General features: G+C 39.5%; 1 protein-coding gene across 2 annotated transcripts in view; it reads left to right on the top strand.

The window, feature by feature from the left end:
* The first annotated feature begins 700 nt into the window (after positions 1-700).
* The window catches only part of rab6ba (RAB6B, member RAS oncogene family a), a 37,323-nt gene continuing 13,291 nt past the window's right edge, over positions 701-24,732 (top strand). For both annotated transcript variants that reach the window (XM_029499660.1, XM_029499659.1), the window contains exons 1-2: positions 701-933; positions 19,635-19,693. In XM_029499660.1, the coding sequence (XP_029355520.1) occupies positions 864-933; positions 19,635-19,693 (129 nt within the window). In that variant the 5' untranslated portion in view covers positions 701-863. The remainder of the gene's footprint in view (positions 934-19,634; positions 19,694-24,732) is intronic.

Below are 24,732 nucleotides of genomic sequence, written 5' to 3'. Positions count from 1 at the left end.
TTTGTGCTGAACAAAGAGAAAAACTTGATGAAAGGCAGCGGGTTTGCATGTCTTCCGCCCCTCCCTGTCTCTTCCAACACCCATGACGTCATTTTCTATCGGCAGTCAGTTCTGCGGAGGACGCATGCGCAAAAAAGTCACCCCGAAAGTCAGAGAGGTCCTATTTGGGGGGGGGCGCACCACAGACAGTGAGAGAGGGAGGGAGAGAGAGAGGGGGAGAGAGAGTACCACAGTGACAGAAAGAGAGAGAGAGAGAGAGAGTACCACAGTGACAGAGGGAGGGAGAGAGAGGGGAGAGAGAGAGAGAGAGAGCACCACAGACAGTGACAGAGGGAGGGAGAGAGAGGGGAGAGAGAGCACCACAGTGACAGAGGGAGGGAGGGAGGGAGGGAGGGAGGGAGAGAGAGCACCACAGTGACAGAGGGAGGGAGGGAGAGAGAGCACCACAGACAGTGACAGAGGGAGGGAGAGAGAGGGGAGAGAGAGCACCACAGTGACAGAGGGAGGGAGAGAGAGGGGAGAGAGAGCACCACAGACAGTGACAGAGGGAGGGAGAGAGAGGGGAGAGAGAGCACCACAGACAGTGACAGAGGGAGGGAGGGAGAGGGGAGAGAGCACCACAGACAGTGACAGAGGGAGGGAGGGAGAGGGGAGAGAGAGCACCACAGACAGTGACAGAGGGAGGGAGAGAGAGGGGAGAGAGAGCACCACAGTGACAGAGGGAGGGAGAGAGAGGGGAGAGAGAGCACCACAGACAGTGACAGAGAGAGAGAGAGGGGGAGGAAACATCACCGTCTTTCCGTCCAGCATCTTCACCGACCAACACCGAACCGAGTGGACTCCACACTGTCCTCCTCCTCAAAATGTCCGTGTGCAGCGACTTTGGGAATCCCTTAAGAAAATTCAAACTTGTGTTTCTGGGGGAGCAAAGTGGTAAGACATGTTTTAATCCTCCTGAGAAGTTGTCGTTGTTGTGTGTGTTTGTTTTGAACCCGCTGCACCTGCCGGCCGGTCACCAAGTTCATCCGGCCGGAGGAACAGCCGTTAGCTAGCTCGGCTCCGGCTGTCGGTTCACGGTGAAGGTCGATCTTCAAATCACGTTTAGGGTTAGGTTTTTTTTTTTAAAGCTCCACATAAAACTGTGTGAGCTGTAGTTCAACAGTGAAATTACCGACTCACGGTATATATTTAACGGCCCGTTAAAGCGTGGAGGTCGGTGTGCAGTTTGAAACATCCCGGAGCAGTCCGGTACCGACGAGCCGAACAGCAGCATGTTGGCCGGCTGTCTGCAGGACACAGGTTGGTAAATACCCCCGTGTGTGGAGACACACCCAGGTTGTCAGTGGCGATGAGATAACTTGTGTGTCTGCAGTCTCTGCCTCAGTATTGTTCCGGTCTGCCGGCTCACAGCTGACCAACTTTGTGTTTCTGCCTGCTCAGCTGGTGAAGGAATTATTTTTTTTGTTAATGGAATCGCACCTTGCCATAGATTGTGACATTAACTTCGTCTTGTGAAAACTTGTAAATGGCTTATCTCCATCCAAATGCCTCACTTGTCCACACCTTCAGACTGTGGCTTCAGTGTGGCAGCAGGATTTCACTGAGCCGACAGAAACCTGATCTTTAGCTTTGTCTTAAGGACAGCAGAGGTCTCTTTATAGTCTAATTCAGAGGTTTTGAGCAGCCAAATGAACCACATTAGTCATGGTTCAGTCCCCACTAGATCCTATTGATCCTTCAGTATAGTGGGGGTCATGCATTACATTATATGTTACAACATTGTGCCACACTCACTTATCTAAATAATTGTAAATCCTAATGGTATTACCAAGCATGCCCTTTATACCAAATGCCTCATCTATTTGTTCCTTTTTTTCTATATATATATAGATTGTCTGGCAATCAGAAAATCCATTGGCATTGGTTTCAGTTTTCAACCACATTAAAGTAGGTAAATGTAACAGAGTCATTTTAGCATTTAAAAATCAATAAAAGACAGTTGCATAAGATGCTTAAATTGCCAACATATAATATCGGACTACCATATGGATTTGTTAGAAGAATAAGAAGGAAAGCCTGCATTTATTTCAGTTTAAACCATCTCTTCTAACCTCTTTTTTTTTTTTTTTTTACTACAAACAATTAAAAACAATGTTTAAATGAATAAACAAATGAAACAGAGTTAGCAGGTGTTGACAGAGAACGTGAACAGAGTTACACAGACAAAGGCCTGTGATGCTGTATAGGTTGACTACAGATCCCTTATAATATAGTTTTTCTCTGTAATGTGTGAAGAGAGTGTTGTCAGGATTATACGAAATGTGGGGACGCTGTGCCCATAAAGAAGAGTTAGAGACATATGTTTATGAACATTACCGGGATGTAACTAACACTAGGCTTGAATTATTGATGATGATCATTTCTCATTCATGAATCACTTTTGATATGGTGCAATTGTGATACAGCTTGCTCCCTAACATCTGGCCTCAAGGGTATCCTTTGTTTTTTGTGTTGCTTCAATGACAAACAAATATAGCTATGAGGGTGTAAATGTGTTGATTTGTATGTCTGTACTGATATTGGAATGAAACATAACTACTAAAAGCAAAGAAACATTTTATACCATTCATTGCTCCCACGATCGGTAGAATTAGCATATCCCTAATTAATGCTAACATGACTACTGTAGGGTGCTTCCTCCCGGTACTCCAGTTTCCTCCCCCCATCCAAAGACATGCACGTTTAGGGTCTGAGTCCGTAGGTCTGAGTGTGAGTGTGAGTGGTTGTTTGTCTCTGTATGTTGGCCCTGCGATGGAATGGCGACCTGTCCAGGGTGTGCCCCGCCCTTACCCAATGTGAGCTGGGGTTGGCTCCAGCACCCCCCGCGACCTGGAAACGGACAAGCTGTAGAAGATGAATGAACACCTAATGTCGGGTTCTTATGGTAAATGCTGTGAAGTTTTATCAGTAATGTGAACTGAGGTTTGAGATTAGTAATATTTTAAAATGCGATTCTGTTTTTGGCCTCATTCTGCCTCATTCTGCAGCACATTTGGTGAAATGGTTGAGGTTGTTAAACCCCCAAGCTACAGGAGATGTGACAGGTCTGTAGTGAGGGGTCATAGCCAGTCTGGAGTGAAGTCTGTGGCTTTTATCAATTCGACGAGACTTCATTTCTCAGTCACTGCTCACCCAGACAGTAGCAACACCAGCCCCGTGTTTGATTGGGCCATTTCCGATGGAGCTATGTCTTTCTGACATGTCTGCCCTAATTGTAGTTGGAGCCCAGGCTGGCGTGAAACCCTTCAGCTCTGCCACTATCATTTATTAATGTACATGACTGGGCTCAAGTATGTCACGAACAGAGGCATCAGTACAAAGGTAGTGGTGAAAAAAAAAAAACTAACACTTTTTCTCTCTGGGCTGATTGTTCTTCTTTACTATGTAGGCCCATAATGGTGGAAGTGTCAGAAAAAAATTATATAAACAGAAAGATGGCATGATGTTCTGTTTCTCATAAAAGAATCAGTGAACGTCAGAGAAGTGGGGGCTTCAGATTAAGTGGGTGGAAGCAGGCAGAATGCTAAATGAGCTGTCAGGAAGTCTCTCCTGCATACTTCGTTTGGTGTTTTCTATGCTGCCTGCACAAAGGAGGCTGGCTAAAGATTTCCTCAACAAAGCTGAAGGCCTTAAGCAGACCAATCAGCTGTTTCCAAGTCCCTGTGCCCACTTTCCTGGTGGGAACAGCATTTTACCAGTTTCACCCTCAACGCAATCAAGCAGGCCATTGTGAAAATACCTCAGATTACTGCTTTGCATCTACTGGGTCATGGATGGATGTCATGGGCAAGTTTTCAAAAGTGCAGCACAGCATGGTACTTTGTAAAAGCCAGTTGTTTGGAGGTAATCCCCTGCTGCATGCTTCATTTCACCTCAAATAAAACAGACAGGAATACGTTTGATAGTTGCATCCACATGGCTGCCACAAGATTTTTGCCTACGGAATGAAAATGCTATCTTCCATCTTAGACTGCACAGAGGTTGTCATCACACAAAATACTGCTGAATCACTGGACCGATCTGCTTCAAAGTAGGGTTCAGTTGGTTGTATAATGTAATCCATCAGTCACTGTGTTTCCAGAGAACTGCTTTCTGAGTAAATGAAACTAGAGGTTTTGACTTGCCAAAACTGGGGCTCTGAGACCACAGATGACATAGATTTTTTATATATTTTCATATATGTGTACACGTAAACCACTAAAATGTTGATGTAGGTTTTTTTTTTTTTTTTTAAAAACATTTGGCTTGATACTGATTCTCGTGTAGGTCATGCAAGTGGATCCTGTGTGCAGTTATATCCTCCCAGAAACTGAGAATGAACAATGACAATATTTTGCACATGTTAATCAGCATGAGGTTTAAGATTAACGGTTTTGAGAACATTGTGGAAATTTTTATGTGGGCTCATTTTTGTATTAGCCTTGTCTCAAATGATCCAGCTCCTTTAAACTTCTAACTTGTAATGTGTTTTGAGTCATTTCTTTACTACATGCCATCTATATGTGAAAACTTTTTTTTTTTTATTGTAAAATGTCCTGTTCCCTGTTGTTAGGAAAAAAACACTCATACCTTCGCAGTATTTATGTATGCTGTAGGCTGGGTTAAGAGCATTAAACCAATCACATCTTTTGATACAAATATCAGGATTTTATGAACACTCATTGCATGTTACAGCTTGTAAAAAGTTTTCTTCACAGAATTTATCGTAGTTTAAGTTTATCTTGAAGCAGTAGTTCATTTTATAAATGTTGGGTGGAATATTGCTTTGGATACTATTGTATGCACAGTAGATCGTGTCCTAGGAGATCATCTGGTTTCTACCAGTAAATGGTGAATAATGCAATGTTGTGATGTGTTTGTATAGTCTGTATTGGATAGCAACAGAAGAAGGATGGCAGGAAATGAGCGGAAAGAGAGGTGGGGAATGACAGTATATAATGAGTAACAGTAAAGAAGAAAGTGTCATTTATGTGGCAGCTTGAAGATTAAACTGCCTGTTTGAAATCACATTTTGGTCATCGAGCAGGTTCACGTTTTCACCTCTGCAGGACCTGACATACTAAGTTTGGGATATGATCAATAAATGGTCCACATGGTGAATGGTGAATGGCTTGGTTCTGTCTAAACCAGAGTGTTTCTAAGCTACAGCAAAAAGCAGCATGTTTCATTTGTAATGTCAACAAAGTCTCTTGAAAATAAATCTAAGGGAAATCTTTACTTACTGTGCCGTCTATGTACCACTCTGTCGATGGCCTGGGGCTTGTGAAGGGTGGAGTTGGTGTGCTCATTTGGCTGCACTTTGCAAGTTAGAGCAGAGTGGAGCCAATCCCCAGAAAAGGAACGGATAGAGGATATTACCAGTAAACACAGGCTTGGATCATACTTTAATAAAAGCCTCTGAACAATCTGGATGTCCCAACTCCCTCACATTCCATTTAGGCTAGATGCCGAAGTGTGATTACAGCCAACAAACTAAATAGAGTTAACAGGCCTTTAGCTTGTAGGATTTACCTGCAATAAAGGATTAAAGATATGCTGTCAACATTGACCTGATAGAGGTCTGATGTTCCAGCAGGAAGATTGAAGTCTTTGGAGGTTCAGCCTACATTTCTGAGTAGCATCTCTGTTTGTTATAAATCTTTATAATCTGGCTGCATCTCAGGATAGCACCTCATTCCTTTCATTCAAAATCTTATTGTGTCTTCCTTCCAAGTGTTTTTCTTCTGTGATTGATTGGGGGAAACAGGCGTCTGACAGCTTTGATCTTCTATTGATTGGCTCAGCTGCCCATTAGGGGGGGAGTAATTGATCGAAAGCCTTCAATCCCAGAGATATGCCAAGCTAGTCCCTCAGTCCATAGGTATCGACAAGAACACATTATGAAACAAGTGTGTACTTTCTTACATGAGACTCTGGCCTCCTAATCTTTTTTTCAGTTTCAAACTAAATCAAACTAAAACAATTTCTAGCATCTGCTAAAATGGATATATTGCAATACTTGTAAAATAATATGAAAAATTGAAAACTATATTGATATCTGTAGTTTTATTGGTTTGAAATAAGCTTTTATGTTTTCTGACTTATTGCTGGTCTGCAGCAAAGGAAGACCAAACAGAGCCGCGGTAGCTGTATACATATGCTGCACAGCTGAGTGGGTGTGTTCCCAGAGGCCCATAGGAGAGGACAGCCTCACTTATAGGCTGTGCTCAGAATAAAACACGGTTGCAAATCTGTCTGCTGCCCAGGCAGTGATGTAGAGAAACAGTCTCATTCAGTTCTTCTTACCTGTGTGCCAGAGAAAAGATTCTGAAGGCACAGTTTAAGGACAAGAATGGAATAGCCTGGGTGGGAGTACTCTTACGAATATAACTTCTTACCCTTCTTATTTCGAGAGAGAAAAAAAAGAACAACTTTAACATGGCTTCAGGAATTCTTTAAAGAGCATCACATCATTCAGCTGGGTGACTGCTTGCAGACCATTCTTTCTAAATTGTGGGTCCTAGAAATAGATCGGGTTCTTGCTTAATGCGACATCTTTTGAAGAAGAGAGTCTAATATTCCCATTTACCTCTTCAGGCAGAACGGCTCTGCGAATAAAATCTCCACTCTGGAGGAAGGCTGTCATTTACCCAGCATGGGATGTGACACTCCACTGAGTTCAGCAGGTCTCCATCAGTTTCCCAGATGAGCCCTCATTGTGAGGACTGTTAAACCCCTCACCTCACTTGCTTTAAACTGATTTACCATTTCATTTATTGATAGTTTTGAAATAATACTAGTATTTTTAATCAGTGGTGTTCCTTACAGTAGATGTGATTGTGGGAATATATTTTTGAATTGAGATGCCAGTGTGAGCACCATGTGGAACAAAGCTATGTGAAACTCCAGTTTAAAAGACCAGTGCACAGGAATTAGTCAGATGGCTTGAACTGAACTATAATAATTTAATCGTGGCAATTTCTTGTGTATTCGTTGTCTTAGAATAAGCCCATTCAATTTTTATATCTATTTATATTTAAATGGAGAATAGCCTATCTTCTGAGGAGCCTGTCATGTTTTGAAAATTCCCGTAGCCCAAAACGGACAAATCAAACACTCTCTCTAAGTTATTTGGTGCTGCAACCAACTGGAAACCACAGTAGGTTCTCCTGTACACTACAAAGTATGAGCCAATACAGTGAATGACAACAATTCAGTTGGTTGTAATCTGCTAAATCACTGCTAGATGCTTCTGAAACCAACACCCTGTCCTGACTCTTACCTAAACCAATCCAATGTGTCTAAGCCTTACTCATGATGTCAACATATTCAGAGATTGCAATCCGTAGTGTGTTGTGTGAGTTTACATTTTTTCAAATGAAAATCATTTGGTTCTATGCAAACACATGAATATGCCACTGTTTTTCTTTAACATTTTTTATCTACACTAGATTAATTTTGTGTATTTTTCACTGGGCTGTTTGAATGTGAGTGTAGCAGGTGCAGTTCTTTAATGATGGGTGGGCCATTTTGTCGCTGTGGAGTGTGGGCTGTGCCTTTATTTTAACTACTGTCGGCTGGGATACTGAAGAGATAGATCCTGTTAGACCAATTCCCCTTCTTTTTAATTAAGTTATTCTCTTAAATTGCAATGAGTAAATATTTTTATCCATGTCTTAAATGTGAGCAAAATCAGTTTGATCCACTAGTTTCCAAGTCCACTTGAAAACAACATATTTGCTTGGTCTGGTTTTTTGTCAAGGTCAAGAAAAGGGGCTTGATGACTGCATTGGGATGCTCATGTTGCCCTCTTTACTTGAGTCAGGAGAAATGGAAGGCCTAAAAACTCTGTTGCTGGATCTTTCTAGAGGACTCTGTAGTCAGTGTCAATAAATGAACAAATCTTATCCTTACATCTTATCTCAGTGGGTCATTGGCCAAAAAGATTTACTCCAATGATAGCTCATGTGATTGACATGGGAGTGTGAGATTCATCAAGATATAAATTGCATTGTATCAACCTCGCTAAAAGGAAAAGTGCTTCACTGGTTGATCTCCACAACTCATGGTGAAAAGAAGAACATGCATTCCATCTGTCATCCATTACACAAACCCTCACTGCCTTTGTGCTTCTTAAGTCCCACACTTAAGAGGCACATCAAGAGATCGAATCTACCTCTTGATTTACGTTCTAAATTATTCTCAATTGCAGTTCTTGGAAGGATGCAGACAGAACTGTGAAATGCTCATTTTGCACCTCAGTGTTTATTTTTTAAAACCTCCATGTGACAAATCAAAAGAATCGTTATGCAATTAACAAATTCAACATATTCATATTATCAATCAACTGCAGTACTTCTTCATTCATTGAAGTATTACTATGAACTGCTACAGCTTACAGGTTAGGCAGCTGCAGCCCATGTATGTACTGAGAGAATGTCTAGTTCATTTTCTTAATTGGAACAGGTTGGGTTCAACAACAATCGTCAAACCCATTTGCTGTGACAGTAAGTGGTCACTAGACTTTATCCAGGGTAAACAGGCTGAGTTTTTACCCTTTTCGTGCCATGACAGCTTTTAAAGCTCAAATATTGTAGACAAACCTGTCACCAGCGCAGTGCAGTGCTCCCTACAGAGCTCTGTAGCTACACTGCAGTCCTGGATGAAAGAGTGAGCTTCAGTCCTAATATTTCAAGGTTTCACAAAGATACAATCACACCAACCAATCAATCTGACCAATGTGCACAGTGGCTAGAAGCGCAGTTTGAATCTGTGTAGGAGGTTTGGACGTCAGACATTCAAAACAGGACACAGAACGTTTTTAAAAGCAAGTGTTTGATTTTGATGTTTTAAAATGATGAAGAATGAGGGAAGGGGAAGGGGTGAGGTTGACAAAGATGCACTGTCAGGTGGCACCAATGAACAGCAATCTAAATAGGAAAAACTAGACTGGTTAAAATGAAAAAAGAACTGTTTGTAGGGCTGCTGATCTGACCCAGTAAATATGTTGTTTTTAAGTGTACTGGGAGACCACTGGGTCTGTTTTGACATCGGTCACTGTGTGTGTCACCGCTCTGAACAGATCAGAAAGGCATTGTAAGTTATTACATATTAAATATTAAATGAAATATGCTATAGGAGTTCTACAAATCTTGGACATCAAATATTTGTTGGCTGCTGCACTAGTGGACTAAACATGTCTGAGTACTGAAGCAGAAACTAGTGCCAGTGAAAAGAACCCAACAGCAGCAAAATAAACATTTTTAATAATTCCTTTGGAATCAGAAGTTTTGAACTGAATTTAATTTGCAAAAGGTCTCACTGTTTAATCCTAGCTGGGACTGTAGGGATTTTTAATCACCGCAGTAATAAACTACATATCCCCACACTATGGCAGTTAACTGCATATGACCTCGCTCATTTGCTGGAACTTGCCTGGTCTGACTGGCAATTTGAAGAAATGTCATTTCACAGAGAGAATTCATGCAAAACATTATGTGCTAATCCTTATACTTTGGTTAATGATTGTGCTACTTAGATAAATCCTCATCAACCCCCCTACCCAACACCACAAACAGAATCTAATTCTTTAGATTGGATGGAAAACAGTCACAGTCATTCAATGTGTTTTACGAATTACAGAAATGAGCTCAACTTTGCAGTAAGTGCAGAATGTTTTCTAGATCTGTGACCTCCTTGTCTTGTTTTCCTGACAAAACAGTACCTACCGAAACGTATACATCAATGTATGATTGATCCAGTCTTCATTTACAGCATGTTCATTTCCCATTGCATCATCATGATCAAACTACACGATAAACTGCACTGCTACACTTTTGTCAATATTATCACCTTGTTCCTCTTACAGCGAAGGCAATTTCACCTTTTAGAAGCTTGGATATTGAAATTTTATTTAATCAACAGTAGCAGGTATGAATCACGAGACTCGTGACTTTCCAGTCTACACTGTTGCTGTCTTGAAACATATGTAGTAAGGGATTTTCCTGTTATCTCCTTTTGAAACAAACTTATGTCCAAATGTATCAGACATTTAGTTTTCACTCTGTAGATAATTTACTCCCTCTCTGGGACATAGCCTGAGGGCTCTTTTCTTTTTGATCCATGCTTTGCTATGAGTCATCTTGAACATACTCTTGTTGAACATGTTGTTGCAGCCCAAGTCATTGCATAAATGTCATTTATTAGAGTTAAATCAACACAATGTAGTTAACGATTTAGTCTACAAATAGTTGTATGCATTATTTTGTCCTATGTGTACAGAATGATGAAAAACACAGTTTTCGCTTGAAATATGGTGTGCGTATGAAGTTATTGTTATTGTTGAATGTGCAAACTGTTTGTCATGGAGATTGAGAAATAGCGTCGGGAATAGATCAATTACCCCTCAGGAAATTGTTCAGAGAGATGGTCAGGTGGTAAGACGCCCAGCTCTTGACCGCTCCCATTTCGTGATTTGTTTAATTAATAGATAATTGCCTGGGATGATAAGAGATTGGGGCAACATATTCAGCAGCAAAGTGTTGTGTGGACAGCAAGTGTCATTTCTTTACAGGCCCTGTGTCAGATTGTAGATTTGCTTTGTTCACCCCACAGACACGGTTTAAGTTGAATATATGTGGCAGTCAGGACTTTTGACACTCAGGACATGTGTAGACCTGATAATAACAGAAGTGGTACAATGTACTGTATATTTGGTGGACTGGAAATAAAGGTAGTGACCTGCTTTTCTGATATCCTTTTCATTTTTCAAGCCTCCAGCATCCCTTTGATTTGTGAGATTGAAATCTAATTTAAACATTAAAAAGTCAAGTTGGTCCATCTCAAGCCCTCTGGCCTCAACAGCAGACATATAATATTTCTCCTCCTAAGGCAGTCAACAGACACCATAATGTTCATATATTTCACAACTGGTTTCATTGCAGTGGATATGCCACTATGCTTGTACTGTGCATTTGTGTGTGGATTGCTATTGCTTTAGTAATGTCTAATGCCTCATTAGACTGCATAAGGGCTGAAATGGCTTTCTGAGTGCTCTGTGTGTGCATAGGTACTGTGTGTACACAACTGCTTTTGTTGAGTTTGAAAGCGTGTTCATCCATTATTCAGAGGTATTGGTAAATGGATGTGTCCTCACAAGACTTCATTTTGCAATTTCTCTTCTGGAGCAGTCCGTGTGACAACTTGTACAAACAGTCATCAATCTTGATGCTTATTAATCCTCAAAACTATTGCAACTTTGGGTGATTTGTGTGTGTGTGTGTGTGTATATACACACATATATAAGGGGGCCTGTCTGGACCTGTGATGGACTGGCAAACTGTCCAGGGTGTACCCTGCCCCTTGTCCGATGTGAGCAGCCCCGTAACCCAGAAACAGAAAAGCGGTAGAAGATGGATGGATATATTAAAATTCAAAATCAATTTTTGATTCGAAACTATTTGATTCATAATGATTTCTGCTTCAATCTATAGGTGTGGGAGAGATCCTCATGATCTACTTCAGTCTGCTTTGCATGACAGAATGACTAATGGAGATAGTAAAGTGTCTTTTTCACATTTATAAAGTTTTAAACATTTATCCATGCTTAGATGGAATATAAAATAAGTGTCACATATTGCTTAAGTTAAAAGTAAAAGTGTCTTAAATTCCCAGTGGGGGCACCTGAATATGTCTAGGTAAATTGATGACTTGATGGAAATGTACCTGGTGACCTGAGCAGCACGGTGGCGTAGTGGTTAATGCTGTCACCTTGCAACACAAAGGGTGCCGTTTGATTGCCGGTAGGGGAACCTGAATGTGTCTAGGCTAATTGGTTAATTGGTGAAGAGTAATGGACTGGGCTAATGCAAGGAACAGCGACCCCCCCTCCCCCCCAGAGGCCGGTGACAGGACCTCCCCAGAGACTACAGACTAGACCAGACCTGACTAGACTCCAGGCCCCTCACCCTCCCCCCACCATTATTGCAGTTTTGTCCTTGTTTTGGTGCTTACTGCCCATGCGTATGTTGGTTGTATGCGGTGATGTCAGGACATCCTGCCTACGAAATTTAGACAGACAGCCTGCGGATTGATTGATTTTTAGGACATTTTTAAATCTATTCTGAATCATAGTAAATAAGAATCATGATATAAGATATATATATATATATATATATATATATATATATATATATATATATATATAGGTTTGGTTGCTGTGACTATGAAAAAGCGAGTACATAGATTTAAGAATCGGTATCTCTCCCGCTGCTCTGCACCATCTCTGTGCTCTCTTCTACAGCAAGGACAATCATAAATAACCTCCTTTTTTTCATACATTCTTCCTTCATTGATAAATATTGGATATCTGCCTTTCTCCAACATGCTGAGCTCTCATCCTGGTCTAGTGTGAAGGCAAGGCATGACATCCACTGTTTTATTTTTATCCATCTTCCTGTGAGTGGGAGCTAGGCCCATGCAGAAACCACTTCCATGCTTTAATTGGTTGGCAGTAGGGGTGTCACGATTCTCCTAATCCTCGATTCAATTTCATTTTTGATTTTAAGGGTCACAATTCAATTCGTAATCTCTTTTTTTGTGTGTGTGGGGGGTCCTTTTAGCACAGATGGCTATGCTATTTTCAATCTATTCCTGTGTCACTGGTTTTATGTCATGATAACTCTTGATAACTAAATTCTTTCATAAAAAATTTCACAAGGTGATCTGCATAGTGTCATGACTGGTATAATCTCTATCAGTTGTTTGCTTATTTACAATATAATGGAACAATTACTTGTTTCTCCAGTAAACCTTCTGGAAATGTAGCATACATGGAGGGCAACACCTCTGTGCTAAGATGCAACCTGCTTGGACATTTTGTAGGATGTCATAATAATTAAGAGTATATTATTTCCATTGTTCGCTAATTAAATGCTTAGATCCTGAAAAGGTTTAGAGTTTAGTTAAAGGGTCTTCTATCTCATCAGATGTCATGGCATCTTGTAATTGGCTGCAGATTCAAGTTAGAGGAGGGAACAATGACGCATTGAACTCCAGCACCTGTGTTTTATCCACTCTTGACACACCTGTGGGATGTGGCGTCGGGGGCATGGCTACATCCTTGATTCCATCTTTGATTTCCGAGGTTGAAATCTTGATGTCATTTTGATGATTATCAGATTTACAGTCAGGATTTTGACACCCCTAGCTGCAAAGTCCTCAAGGATATCCCATGATACCCAAAACCAAGTGATCAGCATGGTTTTACCTGGCTGTTTGGCACACAAGTTAAACTGTTTATTTCAGTCTCTAAATACAAATTTTCAAACATGCACACAAGATAAATATGAAGTGTTAGGTTTTTTTTTGTATTTTATTTTAAAATAATTTCAGTTGCATCCATTCAATACATTCATTTACAGTTTTTTGATGCCCCGCAGGGATTTATTTATTAAATTATAGCCCATGTGTCACATATTAGTTTTTTTGTCACTGATGATGGAGGTGAGAGAATCTTGAACAAACTCACTTTATGATTGCATAATTCACAAAGGGCAAAAGGAAGCAGAGCTTAATATGAAAATAAATTTGTAAGACCTTAAATGTGCTGTGAAATTGTATTTTTAGTTCTTAAGAGAGGCCTTGATGCGGTGTCTGCTGACTGTGCTCAGCCAGACTCCTTGTGGTGAAAGTGCACATTTTGAAGCAGCAGGTGCTCAGTTCTTTCTGTTAATTGGCTCCTGTGTTGTTAACTCACTCTACAAAGTCTTTGAAGCATCACAATAAATAGAGACTTAATTAAAACCAAGACAGTAATTGGAAATCCACCAAGCAGTAATTCCCTGTCTTATCATTTTTTTATAGCATCTGTAAGATAGTTACATAAGCTAACTTACTCAGTGTGGTAGCATGCCATCTGCAGGAATCGTGGACTGTTATCAGTGAACAGTCTAGTTTATTCAGTACTATTTAGCTGGTGAAGCAGTTATTTAATGTCCTGCATGGCTCTGGGTGACTCTTCCTTCATCTCAAGCAGTGGTCAGAGCTCAAATCAAAATTTGCTTATCAATGTAATGTAGCTAGAGTTGAAAGCATGTCTTGAAAGCTTGAGTTTGCCATCCATTTACTGGGCTGGTGATCGTGGCTCACAAAATCTCATGGAGTTCATACATTTTTCTTGATTTGGCACTTTATTTACAAATGCGTCTTCCAAGGAACAGCTATTTCATTTTATAGCTAATCATTACTTATCATATGTATTTGCAAGCTTGGTATGTTTGCTAATAAGGACAATAACGTATTTATTATAAATTAAAACTTGAATAAATCTTTATTATAAAAGCTTAACGTCTATAACGGGACTAAATATCAGGTTATTGTTAATACTCTCTTTCAATGCTTTGTGTAACGTTGCCTAGCTTCAACGCATTGATAACACAAACAGGACAAGTTTTACAAGTATTGAATTGATCATCACCATCAGATGGTGCTGTCTATTTCTATGCCAGCTTGTGGACTTCATCCTCCTGAATATCTAAGTGGAAGATAGTGTCACCAGGTTCAAATACAAATCGTACACATTAATGTTAAAATGGGTTATATAACCTCATAAATTCCTCCTCTAACCTCTTCTGCAGCAACTCCTAAAATTAGCTCAAAGAAAATAAGTGAAGATGAGTATGCCAGTGGCCGTGAATCATGACAATAAAACAACATCAGGATTTGAGCTAGCTCACTGGAACCATATTAATGTGGGTGAAACTGATTGCAGAAAGTCGTGTTGAGCTGGTTTAGGCAGCTGTTGTCAGAGGACATTTGCAGAGATGTGCATTCTAATTAGATCGAGATGGTAGTAAATAAGTAGCCTAAATGTCAAGATGAGACATTTGTAAAGACATTTTGGACTGGCAAAGATTCACACAAAAACTGGACTCTAATTCAGGAATAGCTAACGTCAGGCCGTGGTATGTGCTTTTTATACCACAGATAACGGGCCTTGCTTGCGTTGGGCTGACGAACCCCTTATGTGTTACAATAAGTGCATATCAACATTGGCAACGTGTGGGGAAAAAAGTGAAAGTAATACACAACAATGGGATTTTTTTAGTTTTTTTTTTTTAAGTTTTAATTCTGCATTTTTAATAAATACAAACAAATTTGGTTCACCTGGCGGTCTCCAAATAGTGTACAGCAGCTGTTATGCAACTGAGAAGCTACATTTTATTTCATCACTTCTGTTATTTTTTCCCATTAATCCGCCTGCTCCAAATTAGCTCTAAAGGTTGTTTCCATGTTTGTTTTTTCCTTTTTCCTTTTTTTTTTCCTAATGTTGTTAAATAACCACTAGCCTGATTTTTTTTCTTTCTCTGTTTTCTCATAAAACTATTATCTTAGTATTAATTATTAATTCTTTAGGAACAGCAGTGGCAACTGTAATTTTAGCTCTTCAATTTGACCAAGAAGCCTGCTCTTTGCTACCCTCTGAAATCAATGTTAATTGTGATAGAAATAATTCCAAGTGTAGTGCGAGCCAATACAAAAGCAAGTGAGCTATTTTGAGATGGCATTTGTGGAGTGACAAGGGTCTGAGAAAGGTCATTCAAAGACAGCCTTTTTATACGCTCAATATTTATCAAACGCCTGTGAACCAATCAGATCACATGATCTGTTTTATAACAATTACTGTGTTTACATGATCTTTAGTATCCTGGTTTTGATTAGGTTTTTGAGGTATCCAGTTTTTGTGTTTTATGTAAACACCAAATCCCGAATTCAGAAACCGGGTTATGCTCTTTTCCTGGCTTTGCCACCTGGAGTACTCCGACAGAGGCCGGGATACTGTGCACCGTGACGCGCCATTGATATAAATAACGTGGCAGCAAGGGTATTTAACAAGGCTGAGCTAGAAGCCACAAAGGTCTCATTATTATTTTATTTTATTTTGAGACTTAACATACGCCTGCGCAGATAGGATGCAGTGATCAGAAAAAAGGGTTACTGGTATTCATCATTATACAGGGATATGAATGACCGGGTTTTCTGTTTCTGTTCCATGTAAACATCACAACCGGTATACTAAAGGCCATGTAAACACAGTAAATTACTTTTCCATCTTTGCTTTCACTCAGAACGGAATATCATCTCCAAGGGTTTATAGTTTAATAGCAAACTTGGCATTTTAAACAATTAAAAACATGTTTATTTCTGATGTAAAATTAGCCATATTACTGCTTTTCACAATAGCCTCAAGTGGCCATTTGAAGAACTACAGTGTTTGGCACATGCTATGTATCAGTGATAGAGTTCATGTATCATTAAAATGATGACATTGATCTGTTTTAACACTCTTGATTTTTGATTTTGTTGTTCCTGGCCTGCCGCTTTGCCAATAAATTACAGGTGAATCTGTTATAGTTCACTGTTAACCTGTCTTTTGAAATGTAATAAGATTTATTGATACAACTACTGCCCTGAGAGAACACATCCATGTTACAACCTGAATGAAAATAGATTATTGGTATGCTATATGTACTGCTGGTTTTGGATTTTACTTTTATGTCTGACTAAAGCCACCAATCATTTCAATCCCACCATAATCCCTAAAATGGGTTTTAACTGTTAATCGCTGGGAAGATGAAAGTCTTATGAGGGGGGAAATGCTTAAAAAAGCAGAGCTAATTCTGAATATATTATAAAAAAAATCTGCTCTCTAAATCAAGAAAAATCACTAAATTATTGCAGCCATGTAACTAAGCTTCCGGCCTCTACCACGGTAATTAAATTCATGTAAACAGACCTGGTGTTACATCTGTAGATACTGATGAAAATTGAATAACATACTAAATTATTCTTAAAGGGATTAGGAGACTACTGCAGGTTGGATTCGGATGTGTTTGAGTTTCCTGCTGTGCTTTGATGTGTTAATCTTATAATCATTGTCCAATGTTTTGTACGTACATCCAAGTAAAATGATATGACGCTCTGATAGACCTTTAGAGAGGGAATTTTTGAGTCCCCTCAGATTTGGTTCAAGCCCAGATATTACTTGAGTGAGAAGAAGGAGAAGGACGTGCTGTCTGCCTCTAACGGTGACTAAGAGGCACAGAGAGAGTGCTGTGTCATGTTGCCTTGCACTCCAGGATGATGAGTCAGCAGTGAGGATTTTGGATCAGACTCATCATCCTCCTGTTCTGCTTTCTCAAATGTACTAATGTGAAGTCCTTATATGCCTCACAAACATACAGGCATAAAGTAGCATCTACAGAATTGAAAATCCTAAATCAACAAAAGGTGATTGCTTGATTTGTCTGACCACTGGGCCAAAAATATAAAACGGAATTTAGTATGAACTTTAAGAAGCTTGTTGATGTAAAGATTATTTTAATGTTTTTATGGCTAGTCTGACTTGAATTAAATTTGGTCGAGTTTAGCTGAGTCATTGTTCCCTTAAATATTCCTACATCCAATACTGAGCAGGGCAGGAGGTGATGCTGCTGCCCGACAGGGTATTGTTGCACCACAGCGGGTGTGTCAGTGCTTAATGGGGATTCATCTAATGTGACCTGGAACCTCAAGCAGTAATGTAGTTAGCTAATTGTATGCTTAGAAATACCATTAAGTCACTATAGATAACTTGATTGGCAAGCATACTAGCGATAGCATATTGCATTACACCCATGTTGCCCATTTAGCACAATTTAGCCTCCAGTGCCTAGTACTGCTTTTACTACACCTCCATGTGCACAAAATCAAAGTTTAGTACAGTTTAGCAAATGTTAAATTCACCAACAGAAGTAGGTCAACTGCAGCTAAGTAAGATTGTGTATCAATAAATTTGCATGAAGTTATTAGCATAATGAGTAGCTGCTCATCAGATGCTGCCTTGCAGATATGGAAACCAAGCGAGGGCATGGATATGTGTAATTAGTCTGCCTGATTAAAACTCTTTATGTAAGCAATTGCAACTGAGTGCCCATTTGATGAACTGTGAATTTAAGGCAGACGGTTTACAGAGTGAACCTCTGCCTGCAAATGTGGAGTACTCAGTCTCAGTGTATTTTTTTCACAGTAATAAGAAATAAGACAGATATTAAAAACAACAAGCCTGCAATATGAACAGCACAAACAAATATCTGAATGCTGCAAAGGGGCATAATTTAGGTCTTTTATTCAAAGCTGGGTGAGATAAAATGTGTTGGGCGGCGACATACAAATATAGGGTCCAGTGTTTGACTGACTGACAGGACTGAACTGTAGCACTCTTGTTTTTCGTTCGACTGGAGTTAGAGAGATCTAAGTCACCAGCCCCCAGCCAACCATCTGCACTGCTTCGAAATGGATATACAAAGAGGATGTGATTGCCTGCTGGCCTCCCAATTTTCCTTACCCCAGACCCCCTCATTAATTAAATCAGGGGGGAAAAGAAATCTGAAAACCATTTACAGGATCGATCAGTGAGTCAAGCCTGTCTAATCAGCCTTCTTTAACTGATTCATTCTGGTGTAATATGCCTCATGCTACTAACATGATGGATTAATTATTATCATTATTTTTTTCAAAATTTTTTATGCCCTTATTTCGATCAGTAATTGGTAAATGATCTGAGAGGAAACCACGAGAGAGAGAGAGAGAGAGAGAGCATCGGCCCCGAGCTGGAACCAAACCGGGATGCTGTTTACATGGCACACACGACAACCACTTAACCACCAGCACTGCCATGATGGTTTTATTCTTGAATTGATATGAAATTAGAAGACTGTTTTCTAGTCATTTGTCAGTGAAAGTCCACAGTGTGTATCCACAATGGTTCTTGGCAGTCATTGTCCACAGAAACATGTCAGATCTAATAACGTAGTTTCATAGGAGCTAGCATTTTAGGCGTTCGATTAATGCCAATTATTTTTTTTTTATCTTGCTAAATCTCCAGAAAGTATATTGCACTTTTTGAACTTGCTTGTTTGAATTTGCTTATATAAAGATTTAAAGCTTCAAAATCTTTCATAAATCTCCATTTAAATTACTGGTCAGATTTTTGTTTTTATTTATTTATTTATTTATTTATTTTTAATCTATTGTTTGTGTTAAAAAATTTGCTTTATTCCACTGTACAGGTCCTTTATTTGCAAAGACAGCATGTGTGCAGGAATATGAATGCACAGAAATCAACAATGGCAATAAAGTCATGTCATGTTGATTTTATGTCAGTATTGTTGGATGTAAATGTTACTCATCAATTGTTTGGAACTCTTAGATGACCATCCTCTGCTGGAGTTGTTGCTTGAGCTGTTGACTTCGCCCTCTCATTTCCCATGCCTTGAGATTCCGTCTCTGTATCCTCTACATTTCCTATCATAAATTGGGACTTGTTTTGCCGAAACACAATGCTGCTGGAAAAAGCTCTGCAATTACATCTGAACCTGATGCCACTGCATGACCTCCTGGTCCCCCCAAGATACTCTAATGAGCTCCCTGGGCAGCTGTGACACCCATAGATGTACCATAGCCACAAGCCCTACTACTTGTTGAGTGACACAATGCAATTAGATTTCGTCTTTTGTCTCCCTTTTGTTACATTATGTCTTTTTCTTCTCTTGCAGTTGGAAAGACATCTCTGATCACAAGGTTCATGTATGACAGTTTTGACAACACATATCAGGTAGGTGGTCCACCTGGAACAGAGTGCATTTTTTGTCTCTATTGATCAGTCTCAGTGTTGTATGCCTTGCATTTGGGAGTGAAACATACAACCACCAACACAAAGCAGGTTGAAATAGTACTAGTGTAATTATAAATAATCAGAAGAAATATCTAGTTGAATCTCAGATTGTATGCAAAACAAGAAAGTAAAAGCCTACATAGATATCAAAACTGACATGTTTGGACTGAATCACACCTAGAGCACTATGGCCCCTCTGGCAATAACTATTTCTAACTCTGTTCACCAAAGCAGCTTTATCTCACTTGTGGTCCTAAAAGCAAAATATTGCTTATACAGCTCTGGTGCTCTTTGCAAACATCTGCAGACATGCAAATAATCCTGCCTTATAAGCAGAAAATATCTATTTCTATAGTAATAAAAAAAGAAATTAAAAATAAATCTCACAGAGCCATTCCGTCCTCCTTCGCATATTGTACAGGGTGTGTTTGTGTGTGTGTGTGTGTGTGTGTGTGTGTGAGAGTGAGAGAGAGAAAGAGTTTTGTATCTCACCCAGGCCCTTTATTGAGAGTGCAGAGTATTATGAGCCCGTGCAATGTGTGAACGAATATGAGCAGATTAGCGCTGAAAACACTGTAATACTATCAGTGTATAAGATGATTAGATTTGAAGAAAAGCAAAAAAAAAAAAAAAAAAAAAGAGGTAACTTTTGTTTTATGAAATTACTAAAGTAAGGATATAGTCAGTATAGTAGTGCAAGTAAACCTTATTAAGAACACAGACTGTCACTTAGTGTAGCAATTTTGTAGAATTCAAGGTGATCAGGTAATTTTAAAGATGTCATGTTTCGGTCCACCAACGGCCTAAAACTCAAAGATCAGTTTGTTCTATAAAAGGAAAGACGTAGAAAAAAATCGATTCCTATAATTTAGAAGTGGTTGCAGTTGCAGTTCAAGCCAGAAGACTTTAAACATTTCACATTGCTTTAGACTTAATATCTCGGAAGCAGTTTGCTTGCTAATGACGTTTTCGAAGTTGTTGAGAAGATAAACGGGCCAGCAGGCCCTGTGTGATGCCAGTGCAGCTAATAAAGATTTCCTTCAGGTCAAATCTTAATGTGGCCATGCTTTTAAATTATCTAATGAAATCCCTAAGGTTCACCTTAGTCTTAACTAAGCTGTACCTTATTTTTTCTTACTGTGTCCGTCTACCTTGACTTTCTTTCTTGACTGCTCCTTTGATGACTCCTTTATTTATTTCCTTCCATCTTCCTCCTTGGAGGAAATATTATTTCCCAATCACAAGTAAGGCCGATCTGGTAACCATCTCAGTTGCTCTCAGTATGCCACCAGCTGCAAGATTCAGTTTCCATCAGGTGCCACCAACCTTTGCTTAATCAAAGAATATTGATGGAAATTTATGTTTTGCTGCAGTATTGAATATAACCAACAATTTTGAAGTGTTTGGATGTAAACAGTATTCTACCTCTAAAGTCCCAAAAGCCTTCCTGCATGACTAATGGGTAAGGAATGGCTGCATTTTGTGGTAATTTTTTTCATTCCTTGTGTCCGATTCAATTGAGGTAGTTAAAGGAGCTGCCCACTTTCTGTGCCTTCTAGTTTATGGAGCACTCATATCCTCATTTTCCACCATAGATGAATTCACAGAGCTCCAGATATGAATTGTTATTAATTGTAGGTAATATTAATATTCCTGTTTGCTGCACCTCTGCTGCGCCCACATATGGTCTATGGTCATGGTCTAACATTGTCTTTAACTTTATAGTCTTTGCATTTCTAATCAAGAGATATCTATGATCAGTTTTATCTCCTTCTTTTGCTGCTCTCGCACAGTTATGTTCAAGACTTTTCTAGCCCTGCCAACAGCACCTTTTGTGAGCAGCTGTTTAAGCTCAAAGGAAGCTGTTTTATATGGATGCTAAAAACACCAGACATGCTATTTTCAAATATCATTGAGTATTACGAATCCGAAGGTCATCTTCCAGCTTTATCCCACCTAGTAATCTCTGTCAATGTATGCTTTTCAAGCTCAGTACTCACTTGACAAAGTAGACCCATCCTCTTGTCCTCAAGAGATTCTTCCCTTTTTGATTATTTCTAACATATAATATGGATTTTAGAAAAAAATTGAGAGTTGAGTGCTCTGATGCTGTTAGTAACCTAGATTCAACCCCAGTGATTTTAACAGTTGTAAACTTATTTTTGCACTTTTAGTTGATATTGTTAATATCAGCATCTGCAGCCCTCCACAAAAATCTATGTTTTTCAGGTCACAAAAGACTTATATTTAGCTGCTGACACCAGATTTCCCTCCACAGGACCCCCGTAATCACATCATCATCTTGCCCTGCTGAAAATGGGTGGCACAAACAATATACAGATACATTTTCATAGCTTCATGAAATGTTTTCACATATAAATTTTGGATAGCTCTTCTCAAATAATTAAAGCAAATGTGAAATATTTCAATAAAAATACTTCTATCTTGTTGATTATTGCAGACCTTCTCTTCCATCTGCAGTAAAACGTTAATTCAGACTTAGAAATTCTGCTCATCATTCTTTTTTCAACTTTGATGCTCAACCAGGTTGCGTACCACCTCTTCATCTTCATCTGTACCCTCATCCACTATCCTTGAATGGCCCTCCTCCATAAATCATTGATTCTCTCTATGGACCAATACAATCAGGATCATAGATCATAGATTCAAAATATTGACTCATCCAATACATGAATAAAAATAATTCCTGCCAGGGTGACCATCTGTCCATGAACTGACATTCAGTCTCAATATGAGTGCATATGAGTTTTATTGCTTTTGATTTAATTTTGTCTTGACAAAATTTGCACAGTTGACGGCAGTTTGCAAAAATCCGAAGCGCCTGTCTGCAACCCTGATTTGCTCTACAGTCCAAGGGACTGCTAAGAACTTATTTTGATTTATTGCTATATTTTTTGATGCAGTTTGGACGACTACTTCAGAGATTATCATTATTGAGGACATACATCATGGCTAAACAGAAATAAATGTACTTTTGTTGAAGGGGGGCTGTCCAGGGTTGAGGTTAGGCCTGCTAATGGCGAAATGGAACTGCGAATAACTCATTTAGAATATTTTCATGCCAAACTATAAAAAATTTAGGCCATTGGGGGCACACAGTTAGATTGCATCTGCAGTGTTTCAATCCATTGATATGTAATATGTCATGGCTGTAATGAGATTAATATATTTATAAATAATGCCTGTAATGCATGGATAATAAATGTGACATGATCATTTCCTGCATCATTTTCAGAGAGTGGAACACTCCTAAGTACCATTACATGGAGTGAATGTGGGCGTCTGTTGTTGCCTGCAGTCAGTCTCGCTCCAAGGCCAAAGCTATAACTCTCAACCTGAATGCAGCTGGATAAATTAACTGCTTTGAAATCCAACATCTGTCAAAGTCAGCACTGAGTGCATTCATTCTCAGGGGAATAGGGGAACATGGTTTTCCAGACAAATGGCCGTTTGCACAAGCCCCATAGTGAGGAGGCCTGAGGACACTCACAGCTCTCCTCACCCCCACTTTTTCAGCCATGTCGTCACACTTTAAGTGGGGAGGCATCAGCGATACAAGACAGATAGCATCTGCTTGTTTGATAATGTCCCCAGATACTGTTTAATGTCTCTGCCCACAGTATTATAATGAACTGTGCATCAAATGATAAAAGCAGCCAGTGAGGTTTATGAAAATCAGATGGTTATGTGTAAGACTAAGCCATTTGAATGTGACATTGAACCAGACCTCACCACATGGTTTCACCCAATTTTGTCTTTTTTTTTCTGCCAGTTAACGGGATAATGACTGTGCCATGACCACTGCTTTGTAGCCAGAGAGCACCCCTGTGTGTGCGCGGGTGTATGAGTGCACATGTGTGTTGAGTGTATGGTTGCATGCCCCCCTTCTTTCCTGGTTCTTTTTCTTCCTGACCCACTGACAGGTAGGGCTGTCTTTTTTTTTCTAGCTCAACTGTCAAGATGCTTGAGTGTTAATTAAAATGCTGCATGCATTTGCTCAATTTGACTTGATGCTGTTGTTCACAGGATAGACTGGGTTTCCCCAGAAGGGGATTTAAAGCAGGCAGGTCTTGATGATAAAATTCTTGAGAATTAAATCAGGCTTCAGATCGCCACATGTTTGTTTTCATTTAAGTCCAGCTTTTAGATTTTAGTTGAACCAATTCAATCCTTAAAGAGAAGAACAGGAGTCTATTTAGACAACCAGGACCATGAAAAAGATGAAACAAAGCATGGCAGAGGCTTTAGTCAGCAGGAGGATGTGAGGGAAGTGAGCCAGATTTGCTGCCTCTAAAGCAGCAGTCCCATCAAGCAGCCACCCAGCCGAGAGAGACACGAGCAGGCTTCCTTACTGCCTGGCAGCACATGCTAAAGGACTCAGGGACCTCCAGAGGCAGACTGCTTTTGTCAGCTGTGGTGGAGCTGTCAGTCAGACCATCTGTGTGCTCTGCCCGAATACTCAGATTTTTACTGTCACAACTGGTGAATTTAATTTTCAGTATACATGAGTTGTATATAATACAAGTTGCGAGAACTACAGAGTGAAGATAATTCATTATACTGCCAGATTTTGCTCAACTGCTTTGGTCCACTTGGTCCATTTCAGCTGGATTTTCCAACATTTCTAACACTTCACTGTTAATCAGTAACTATGCTGATAGTTAATTAACTGTATGTCATTTCTTGAGCACAAATGACCACTCATTGTTCATGCAGCTTTTCAAAAATGAGGTTATTTCTCTTTCTATAATGTGATCATTAATTTAATATATACATGGTTTTATCCAAACAAGATAACTGAAAATATTGCCTTGCATTTTAAGAAATCATGGCCAATAGTTTAGACATTACATGATTTTAACTCTTAACCTATAGTCATTAAAAAAAAATTATCCTCAGTTGCAGCTTGAATCTCCTGTTACCACTTTCACTCCTTCGAACAAGTCACACTTATCATG

This window comes from Echeneis naucrates, chromosome 4 (assembly GCF_900963305.1).
Source record: "Echeneis naucrates chromosome 4, fEcheNa1.1, whole genome shotgun sequence".
Classification (NCBI taxonomy): domain Eukaryota; kingdom Metazoa; phylum Chordata; class Actinopteri; order Carangiformes; family Echeneidae; genus Echeneis; species Echeneis naucrates.
This window is presented reverse-complemented; position numbering and strand designations above follow the sequence as displayed.